The sequence below is a fragment of the Sturnira hondurensis genome, unplaced genomic scaffold (assembly GCF_014824575.4).
Source record: "Sturnira hondurensis isolate 20B ecotype Veracruz unplaced genomic scaffold, ASM1482457v3 Scaffold0006413, whole genome shotgun sequence".
NCBI classification, from domain to species: domain Eukaryota; kingdom Metazoa; phylum Chordata; class Mammalia; order Chiroptera; family Phyllostomidae; genus Sturnira; species Sturnira hondurensis.
In genome coordinates, this window is record NW_028079044.1 from 6011473 (window position 1) to 6023491 (window position 12019).

The following is a 12019-nucleotide window of genomic DNA, read 5'->3' on the forward strand; positions in this document are numbered from 1 at the left end:
AACTATCCCTGACAAAAGAGTTGAATCTAAATTTAGTCAAGTTGTTAGAGCGAACTTCCATTTATAGGAAATATGGCAAACAGAACAACTTAGCACCATAAGGAAACAATCAGACAACACTAGGGTGTGAAACATTCCCTGAACAACCAAGCCAGGCCATCCATAGGAGGGGAAAAAAGGTGGGGGGAGGCATACTCTACAATTCAAGGGGGGGCAGGCAACCTGCAGCCCGCAGGCCCAGGATGGCTGTGAATGTGGCCCAACACAAAATCGTAAACTAATTAAAACATCATGAGATTTTGGGGGGACTACATGTTGCAATGTATTTACTGTGTGGCCCAGAGACACCGAAAGGTTGGACACTCCCGCTAGAGTCAGAGACACAATGACAAAATAGAACATAGATGCTCTGTTTAAATCTTAAATGGAACAACACAACTATAAAAAGGCATTTTTAAGCAGTTGGTGAAATTTGATATCAACTGGGTATTAAATGATACTAAAAAATTATTGTTAGTTACTTTTTAAAATATGCCGAGTCTTCGCACTGAAGTTGTAATCTTGATAGACGAGCCCGCACACAGAACAGGTGTTGAGTGTGTGCTGTGGATGTTGATGCTGATCGTGGTATTTAAACTTCAGGCAGAAGTTCGAAAAGCACTGGGAAAGTGTATGTACTTTTGTGGAATTACTGACCTTTGAGTTGTAAATGACAAGAGGAATTATCTAGTCAAAACAAACTCGGGAGGAAAAGGGCATAAAGCCAGGCGGCAGAGCAGCCTGGAATGCAGGCTCCTGTGCCACAGGGCCCTGTGGCACCTGCCCCAGTGCAGCTGATGGGGACTTGCTTACCTCTCCCATGCTCTGTACCGCTCACAGCCCATTCTCTTCCTTTCCCCCTGGACTTCATATTCTTGCTCTTTCTCTCAACTCTACCTCCAGGCATTCTAATTTATATTCACTTGACAAGTTTCTCTTGCTCTGGAAAACTGCCAAAGGTAAGGTTAGCAGAGGAGGAATAATAATGAGTGGAGGAAAAACATTTTAAAACCAAAGCAAAATTAACGGTAACAGCAACAGCAGCTACTATTTCAAACTTTTTCCAGCTTTACCATCTACTTTATCTGGCAGGCTTTCGAGGACACATTCCCCCCACCAAGTTCTGTCAATAGACATGTAATAACTTTCTATCAATCATACAAGTTTCAAAGAAATAAAGGTCTTAAGCCATTGGTACATAAAGAATCAATGCCACTGAAATAATCTTTCTTTCCTTTCTTTTTTCCATCTTTCATCTTTTCTCAAAAATCACAGCTAATGTGAAAGCCAAAAATGAAAATATTTTTAGTTATTATAAGCCTTGTAGTTAATATATTGCTGTTTAAATTATATGTACTTTAAAAAATATTGCATTTTAGAAAGTGGAATCACAATTATCTACTACCATATTCAGCAACATATGGAAAAATTGAGAATTCAGCCGGTATTCTCCTGGATTTAGAAGATAATCCAGGCCCTGGCTGGTGTAGCTCAGTGGATTGAGCATTGAGCGCGGGACTGTGAACCACACGATCGCGGTTCGATTCCCAGTCAGGGCACATGCCTGGGTTGCGGGAAAGTTGCCAGCAGGGGACGCATGAGAGGCAACCATACATTGACGTTTCTCTCCCTCTCTCCTTCCCTTCCTCTCTAAAGATAAATAAATGAAATCTTTTTAAAAAAGATAATCCAAACACCTCTAAATTAGTGTACACAGACGGCTTAATATAGGCAATAAGGTGTGTCAATATATAGATAGATACACAGGATTCAGTAAGGATAAACAAGTGGAGGAATATGTGTTTGGGGGACCTATAACGTAAAAATAACAGTTATCTTCTACTAAGTTCCTCTATTATGTTATATACTTATGTTACACATATATATCACTACTGCTCACAACAAACTTTTAGGTGATATTATTGCCCGTATCTTACAAAGATTAAAAGGACCAGAACTTGAATACAAGGCTCTCTGATTCCAAGTTATTGTTTTTTCCAGTATAAAATAAAAAATACACATTCAATTTAAATTTAGGAGAAGAAAGCTTATGCTCTTTACTCTTAGTTTCATTTTACCACGTTTCATGATCAAGGCTGCCATTCAGCAGGGCTGCTCTGGTGCGGCACCAGGGCTGAAAGCTCTTCTGATCAGTTGGATATCTGCTCTGTTTAACTGGTGCCCGTGGCATAGTGATCGTTAAATATTTGAATACCACACCTGTTCATGACACAGAACTATTGGGTTTTAATTAAATAATCAGATACTTGAAATAATCCACAACCACTTTTTATGACATATTTTCTGTGCCTACAGATATCTCAGGTCTACTTCTATGCAAAATTTGTCTGGTCCTCTCTCTAGGTAAGAACATGCTAAGATACACAATTTCTATAGAAGGCTCACATTTGCCATTTATATACACCACTCCATGGGGCATATCACAAAATTACTATACTCTATGTTTTCACCAGTGAGTCCGACGTTGAAATGACTTCTTGCCTTTCTTGCTAAAAGTCACAATTGTGGCACTTGGTACTGGGGAAATCTGTCTAATAGACAGGACACAATCACATCTTCCTCAGTGCCTGTCCTCAAATTAGATGGCCAGAAACAAGCATTATTTACACATTAGCTTATGTCCTTCGATACCTAAACTGAGTTTTATACAAAGTTATATTCTTGGATTTTATCAAGATTTAATACAAGAAATGACCATATAGAAAAAAGAAGCAGTGATATAAATGTCTCAAAAAAAATCAAAATGTCACCGTAACAACAGAATCATGATTTACTTCTGAGAGCTTCATACTCTAGATTTATTTGTAAGTTATTCAAAAAATAGTTTGCCCAACCAACTACATAAAATGTTGAAGAAGCTCCCTCAACTGGCTGAGAGACAGAACTACCAAAAAACATGCTCCATTAAGTTGACTGTGTCTTCCTTTTCAGAAATTTCGGTAACTCCAGCCTGAGATCGAAGAACGGACATGATGTCATCACCTAATCTGTCAAAGCCGTGCTGTAAACATATGCTTGCCACTTCTTGCCACCTTTCCAGGCAGCAAAATGGATTGTTTATCATAAGATGTTCTATCGCATCTAAGGAAAAAACCACAATATTATACTATGACATTTATTCCTACTTGATAATCCACACATAGCAAATATTCAAAAGACAATGATACCACTTCAACTCAGTTACTGTCAAAGCTGATTCCTGTACCCGGAATAACGGGGTACTTATGTACTTCAGCATAACGGGGAGTGCTTCGTCCAGCTCACGGTCACTCCTTCTCCACCTTTTCATTAACCTTTTCAGGCTTCAGTTCAACCCTCTACCACTTCTCACTCCCCACTCCTCCAATCATCTCCTGCTTGCTAAGGTTAGCAGGCATTAAAGGCTACAAGGAAAGGAGCTCAGAAAGTGAAGAATGTGGGCTCAGCCTTATTCAGAGTCTACAAGGCACCAACAGAAACAATCAAATAACTGAGAGCTTATTGGTCTACTTTTCATGACCCTTCAAACACTTTTATAAATGCCCTAGTACTGCTGACCCAAAGGTTGAAAAAACTTGGCAAACCCTCCATCCCATCCCTAGATAGAGAGCTCTTAATGATGGAGCTCATATAACAAATATTTTTCTAAAGGAAATAATATCACTTACTTTTGAAAATCAAGTATAGTAACCCTCTGTGGGAGCTATCTATTTATGGAACTCATTTTTTATCTATTACTTGCATCGCCTAGTGATACACAATGAAAGAGTATTTTATTTTAGAATATTTTAATTGCTATTTATTTATTTCTACCATTATCATTACTTTTCTACCAAATAAAACACTTTAGTTGATATCTGTAATGATAATCTAAAAATTATCTTCCCCAATGTTTCCATGTAATTTACTATTTTTTCTTTGGCCCATAAAATAACTTAAAATGAAGTTGTCTGCTCAAGTCTTTATAGTAATCTAGAGAAAGGAAAGAAGTGAAACCTAATTAGTCATTTTTGATCTCACTACAGAATAGGTTCAGAGTAAATATCATATAAAACTGTTATTTACATACATGTTTAAGAACATAGTTTAAACACTTAAAATCCATATAAAAAGTACTAAATATACACATGTGCTAGTATATATAAAGCTTTTATACTGTTAGCTATTATAATTATGATGTTCCCCTCAAGCTTCATAAAGATTCTCTTTTCACTCTAATTTCCTCAAAAAATATACACTATTGCTAACAGACTATCACTGACATGAAGATCTTTACATTTAAAAACTAAAGTTTACTGTTTACAAGAAGGAACTCTCAGATGGTTGAATTAGGGACTTCCAGTCAAGATGGAAATATAAGTAAACACAATTTGCCTCCTCACACAACCACAGAAAAATTACAGCTAAACTGCAGAATATCACTCAGAACCATCAGAAAATGGAGCTGTATGGAATCCAGTAACGAAGGAACTAAAGAAACCATATTCATCCAGATGCACAGGAGGGACAGAGGGTGGAAATGTGAAGATGTGGAACCGGCCAGTCCCAAATTCACGTGTGGCGGATATAGAATGGACGGGCATCTCAGGAATGAGGGATTCCAGCCCCACACCAGACCACCCAACCCAGGGTCCCAGGGCCAGGAAGATAAATCCCCGTAACTTCCAGCTATAAAAACCACTGGAGGTTGGGTTGGAGGAAGAAACGGTGGGATTCTCAGGCCTGTCCTCTTAAAGGGCATTGCACCACACACAGACTTACCCAGACTTATTTACCCCCTCTGGGCTCCAGCACGAGGGCAATAGCTTGAAGGGCACCAGTGGCATATGGGGAGGAACTTAAGTGTCTGGCATCAGGGTGAAAGCTAGGGGACAGCTTCCTCCCAAAATGAACCGCAGACAGTGGCCATTGTACCTTTTCTGAGCCCTCACTCCCACACAGAACCATAGTGCCATAGTGGAATCTTCATCAACCTGGCTCACATGGTAAGCCCCTCTCTGACAATTACCTAACAGTCCACTCCATCCAACTTATGGGCCCACCCGAGCTGGTAACTGTGGCTTTTCCATATGAAGGGCCAGGCTAGGCACAGGCTTCAGAACTTCCTAATCCTCTCAAACAAGCCAACAGCTGAGCCCAGCCTCTGCACCTCTCATGGCATGGCCCCAGGCCTGGCACTAGCAGCAGCAATCTGCTGATGGCTTTATAGCTTTACACCAACGGGTCCCAGACAGAACACCAGGTGGAGGCTGACCTTGGCCTGCACCATCCAGGAAACTCCAGAGCATACACACCCAGTGGACAGTTACAGACCACGTCGGAGCACCACCCAACCACCTGCACAAGACACACTGGGAGGTGGCTGCTGGCCAGGGGTCACAGCCAGTCCTACCAGCTGTCTGGACTGGGTAAATCCCTCCCATTGACCTGCTTGGGAGATAGAGGAGGCTGTGCCACTGGACCCTACAGAACACCTGCTATTTTAGGCCATGCTGTCAGGACACGGAGTCAAAGCAGCTCAACCTCATACATAGAAACAAACACAGGGAGGCTGCCAAAATGAGGAGATAAGGAAATATGGCCCAAATGAAAGGACAAAACAAAATTCCAGAAAAAGAACTAAACAAGAATGGGGGAGTTTCGGCGAAGATGGAGGTGTAGGTAGAAACCCTTTGCTTCCTCGCACAACCAAAAGGAAGATAAAAACCAATCTAAAATCAATAAATGACCAAAACTTCCTGAAAATCAAACTGCATGGAACTCAAACAACCAAGAAATTAAAGAAAAAATCAATCAGAACAACCAGATCAGTAAGGTAAACTGTGCGGGCCAACTCAGAAAACCCGAGGTGAGGTGGCTGAGGGGCGGGACTGACTGCTGAGCTCCGAAGAGCTGCATGGAAAGGACTGACTTAAGGGGAAAACTGAGACTCAGAGTTGACTGTGGGCTAAGGCTGGGGTTGCCATGGTGACAGATACTTCCAGTTTGACACAAGAGTCTGCTGGAAAGTGTGCTAGAGATAAGCAGGGAAGCTGCATGGTTTCCTCTCTGGCCTCTCCCACACAGGCAGTGCACCAAAGAGGGTTGCCCTGCCCAGGTGAATACCTAAGGCTCCACCCCCTTACAACCTATCACCCCCTTACACCCCCTTGTCTTTGCCAAGACAAAGAAATATGGCCCACATGAAAGAACACAGCAAAAGCTCAGAAATAGAATTAAGCAATTAAATCGATTCCCAACCTATCTGATGGAGAATTTAAAGCCCTGGTAATCAAAATGTTCACAGAACTGATTGAGCTTGGTCATAAAATGAAAGAGCAAATGAAAGATACCCAAAATGAAATAAAGCAAAATATTCAGGGAACCAACAGTGACAAGGAAACCAGGATTCAAAGCAATGCTTTGGAACAAAAGGAAGAAATAAACATCCAACTGGATCAGAACAAAGAAAGAAGAATAAAAAAAAATGAAGAGAGGCTGAGGATTCTCTGGGACAACCTGAAACGTTCCAATATCTGAATTATTGTGGTGCCAGAAGGAGAAGAACAGCAGTAAGATATTGAAAACTTATTTGAACAAATAATGAAGAAAAACTTCCCCAATCTGGCAAAGGAAATAGACTCCCAATAAATCCAGGAAGCCCAGAGAGTCCCAAAGAAGTCGGACCCAAAGAGGAACACACCAAGACACATCACCATTAAGTTACCCAAGATTAAAGACACAAAGAAAATCCTAAAAGCATCACGAGATAAGGAGACAGTTACCTACAAAGGAGTTCCCATAAGGCTATTAGCTGATTTCTCAAAAGAAACCTTACAGGCAAGAAGGAGCTGGAAAAAAGTATTTGAAGTCATGAAAGGCGAGGACCTACATCCAAGATTGCTCCATCCACCAAAGCTTTCATTTAGAATGGAAGGGCAGATAAAGTGCTTCCCAGATAAGGTCAAGTTAAAGGAGTTCATCACCAAACCATTATTATATGAAATGTTAAATGGACTTACCTAAGAGAAGATAAAAAATATGAACAATAAAATGACAACAAACTCACAACTATCAACAAATGAACCTAAAAAAAAAAGAAAAACAATGGAAACAAAAACTAAGCAAACAACCAGACAGGAACAGAACCAGAGAAATGGACATCACACAGAGGGCATTCAGTGGAGAGGGGGAAGGGAAGAATAGGGAGGAAAAAGTACAGGGAAGAAGAAGCATAATTAGTAGGCATAAAATAGACGTGGAGAGTTAACAAAAAAAGGTACAGGAAACAGAGAACTCAAAGAACTTATATGTACAACCCAGGGATATGAACTAAGCAGGGGAGAATGCTGGAGGGTTGGGGGGGGCAGGGTGGAAGGGGAATAAAGGAGAAAAATTGGAAAAACTGAAATGAACAAGTATAAAGGACACATGGACAATAACTAAGGTGGGGGGCGGAGATGGGAGGGAGGTGGGGAGCACTGCGGGGACAGGGCTGGGAATACAAGACAGAAAACTGTACTTGAACAAAAATTAAATAAAAATTTTTTTTAAATTGGAAAAACTGTAATAGCATAATTGATAAAAAAATGCTTAAAAATTGTCAAACTTTGAAATGAAAAATGAAGTAATAAAATAAAGAAAAAAGAACTAAATAAAAATGGAGGTAATCAATCTATCAGATGCAGAGTTCAAAACATTGGTTAGGAGAATGCTCAGGGAATTCACTGGGTACTTCAACAGCATAAAAAAAGACCCAGGTGGAAATGAAAGATATACAAATTGAAATAAAGAACAATTTACAGGGATTCAACAGCAGAACGGATGAAGCCAAGAATTAAGTTAATGATTTGGAACACAAAGAAGAAAAAGACATACAATCAGTATACAAGAAGAAAAAAGAATGAGGATAGTGTAAGCAGCCTTTGGGACAACTTCAAGAGCTTCAACACTTACATCATAGGTGTGCCAGAAGGAGAAGAGAAAGAGCAAAAAATTGAAAACCTATTTGAAAAAATAATAAAAGAAAACTTCCCTAATTTGTTGAAGGAAATAGACATACAAGCCCAAGAAGCCAGAAAGTCCCAAACAAGATAGAGGCAGAGACCTACTCTAAGACATACCATAATTAAAAGTCCAAAGGTTAAGGATAAAAAGAAATCTTAAAAGCAGCAAGAGAAAAGAAGTTAGTGGCCTACAGGGGGTTCCCATAAGACTGTCAACTAATTTCTTAAAAGAATCTTTGCAGGCTAGAAGGGATCTGCAAGAAGTATTCAAAGTGATAAAAAGCAAGGATCTACAACCTAGATTACTCTATCCAGGAAAGCTATCATTTAGAATTGAAGGGTAGATAAAATGCTTCCCAGACAAGGTAAGGCTAAAGGAGTACATCATTACCAAACCATTATTATATGAAATGTTGAAGGGACTTATTTAAGAAAAAGAAGATCAAACTATGCACATTAAAAAATAGACAATAGCTATTTACATAGTTAAATATGTAACTATCAACAACTGAATCTAAAAAACAAACTAAGCAAATAAGCAGAACAGAAACAGAATCAGAACATGGAGATCATTGTGATGGTGGGCAGTGGGGAGGGGTGTCTGGGGGAATGAGGGAAATGTGAAGGAATTAAGAAGTAAAAATTGGTAGTTACAGGATAGGCGGCAGGATGGTAAGAGCAAGTATATGAAATGGAGTTGCCAAAGAATTTATATGCATGACCCATGTACATACACAAAGAGGGGAGGATCACCAGAGCGACTGGGGAGTGCTGGGTGGAGGGCAAAAAAGGGGGGAAAAGTGGGACAACTGTAATAGCATAATTAATAAAAAATTGAAAAAAATAAACAAAATTTCCAGATCCTCTAAAAATAACAGATTGAATTAACTCAAACATAATAATCTTGAGCCTTTCCCTAAACAACTCACTACCATTCATTCCGCAACATTTTACGTACCTTTGCCACCTTCATTTACTTCTTGAAGTAGCTTGATGGCAACTTTTTTCATATCAATAGAGAAAAGATGAAGTATAACAAGACCAAAAGATAATAATGGTGGTTTTCCATTCCACTCTTTAGTGAGACACCAAATTAATTCATTGTGGGGACATAACTTTATTAGCTGCATTAGGTCATCTGAAAGCAAAAATGAAAAACTATGTCTCAATATCCTAATATGATACTAGAAACTGAAACCAGCTAATGTTTATACCTGCTAATCAACTCTTCATTTTCCAGTCCTCCCAAAGTCCTCAATGGATAGTACTTATCCTCAAACTCCCACCCCCCAAAAATCATTCTCAGCAAAGCAAAAAACAAACAAAAGCTACATTTTACAAATAACACCAGAAAGAAATTTATCAAAGAACTACCATGAAAAGAAATGTGGTATAACAAAAAAGATTAGACTGTCAATCAGGAAATCAGAATTCTCACCAGTGCCCTATCAGTCACTTAATCTTTTGGATCTTAGTTTCTGCATCTAAAAAGTGTAGACAACCTCCAATTCCTAAGGCTCCATATATTCTATGTTATGTTTGACTGTATCTTGTTGCTCATATTTGGGCAAACTTCTGGTGAATATAACATCTTTCTTTCTGTGCCTTGCACAGAAAATGAACATCAGTAATTTTTTAAAAAAATATCAAGTATTTAGTGTAGGGGACCAGTTTGTTTTGGTCTGGCAAATGTGACTCAGTTCTGTATGGAAAACTAACAGAAGCAAAGTGGTGGGCAGGAACCAGACCTTCAAACCAAGTTTTCCCGTGGGAATTAGGCCTAGAAAATGCATACAGACTGTTATGGCTTGCTCTTGCTAGAACTCCCTCACCCTGGTCTAAAACAACAAATGTGTATTGTCTATCTACAAGGTAATTTCCAAAGCCTGTGTGAGTTTTCCCAAGGACAGAGCTAATCAGCTCATCGCCATTCCGCTCTGCATATTATTTTCATTTTCTTGATTGTACCTAAAACAGACAATAATATTCTATGTGATAGCTAATACATCTTGCTCTGATGTAAGACCCTAGGAAAACAATAAAAGCCTGTCTAGGCAAGGGTGGAGGCGCTCCCCTCTTGAAGGAGTGGCCGAGGCATCCATAGGCACTCTCCCCTTGAGAGAGCAGCCGTGCCGTTCCCTTTTTCTCCACAGGACAGTTGTTGCCTGTGCACTCATTCTCATCATCGGGTACAACAGGCAGACTCTGCTGGCCAGGGTCCGCCACAATTTAGAAACTCAAAAAGAATATTTTAAGAAGCCATAGCTAGTTTAAGCAGCTAGAGATTGAGCCATATGAAGATGCCTACATTTGACCATTTTTTTTACTGCATAAAAAGCAATTTTGTATGGTTTAAAATCTATTGTTAACCACTGAGGTAATCTAAACCTACAATCATGACTTACATTCTTAAAATGTAAACTTTGTGTTAGTTTCCTACATTTTTTAAAGTAAAAATATTCTTCTTGGACCACAACACAGGCAATTTTCAGAATAATTTCTGAGAGCTTTTTAAGAACTATCATAAACATAATTTGCACTTTGAAGGGTAATACAAAGTAATCTCGTATTTATTAAATACATACGTATTGTAGTGGGAAATTACACATATTAAATCACTGCATGTAATACTCAGTATAAGTGTGATATTATTATTCTCATATTACAAGTGAGGAAGCAGGCTTAGCAAAGTTAATTTTCCCAGCTTACACATATGGTGTAAAGTACAATCGTTCATCTGATCCCCAGAGTCCATGACCTTCCAACCTGTAGTACTGCTTCCCCAAGACAATAAATGTGTGGATGTGCACTGAATGTGTGCATATACACAATATACACATGCACGCACACACAAAGACGGAGAGAGAAATGGTAGAAGAGGAAACAAGGAATAGCAAAACATAATTCTCTATCAACGAAGTCAAACAATTAAAAATTCCCTAGGGAAGAGACAGAAGATTATGATTTGGGTCACTCAAACTATTCCCCACTAAGGTGAAGCTATTTATATAGCACACCCCAGCCTCCAACACTTCCTGTTTCGCTCATCTCCCTTCTTTTCACTCAATCCGGTATTTGAATCCCCTTCCCCATGAATTGATTAACCAATATTTACTCAATAATATGTAAGATATGGTCTGTGACTAATCAGAAAGGACACAAATTCAAATCCTATGACCTTCCCCCATAGCTTACAACACTTCAGAATCTATTTTCTTATTCCTTGGTTTGACATGTTATTAATCATAATTTATCTCATGAATATTATGTTTTTATAAGATTATAAGGGCCTATATACCAAGTATGGTATTTGTTTAATTCACAATTACCTAGAACAGTGGTTCTTAAAACATGGTATCAGGTTTATAAGGTCGAAACCACTTTCATGAAAATACTAACTTGTTGCTTTCTGATGGTTACCCTCTCACAAGTGTACAGTGTTTTCCAGAGGCTACAAGACACATTATATTACAGCAAAACTGAACATAGGAAGCCAGCAATCTTCTAATAAATCAGACACTACAGAGATTTGCAAGGATATAAAACAATGCCACTCTCTTTATGAAACTATTTACTGTTGAAAAGTCATTTTCATAAAATATATTTCATTTCTGATAATATGTAAAGGTTTATTACTATTATTTTAAATGAATAAATGAATAGTTTAAAATTTTAATTCTTAACAGGATAAATATCAATATATATAACCAACATAAAAGCTCTTTGGGATCTCCAATACTTTTTATTTTTATTTTTTAAAAGATTTTATTTATTTATTTTTAGAGAGAGGGGAAAGGAGAAACAGAACATCATCATGTGGTTACCTCTTGTGCACCCCCTACTGGGGACCTGGCCCACAGTCCAGGCATGTGCCCTGACTGGGAATCAAACCAGTGACCCTTTGGTTTGCAGGCCAGCGCTCAACCCACTGAGCCACATCAGCCAGGGCTCCAATACTTTTAAAAAGTGTGAAGGGGACCTTGGACCAGAAAGCC

The 12019-nt window shown here is 38.9% G+C and overlaps 1 protein-coding gene across 5 annotated transcripts in view; it reads right to left on the reverse strand.

Annotated features, from left to right (window-relative positions):
* Positions 1-2258: 2258 nt before the first annotated feature.
* The window catches only part of CLHC1 (clathrin heavy chain linker domain containing 1), a 43738-nt gene continuing 33977 nt past the window's right edge, over positions 2259-12019 (reverse strand). For all 5 annotated transcript variants that reach the window (XM_037047923.1, XM_037047922.1, XM_037047924.1 and 2 more), the window contains 2 exons: positions 8983-9162; positions 2259-3141 (listed from right to left, as the gene is read on the reverse strand). In XM_037047923.1, the coding sequence (XP_036903818.1) occupies positions 2945-3141; positions 8983-9162 (377 nt within the window). In that variant the 3' untranslated portion in view covers positions 2259-2944. The remainder of the gene's footprint in view (positions 3142-8982; positions 9163-12019) is intronic.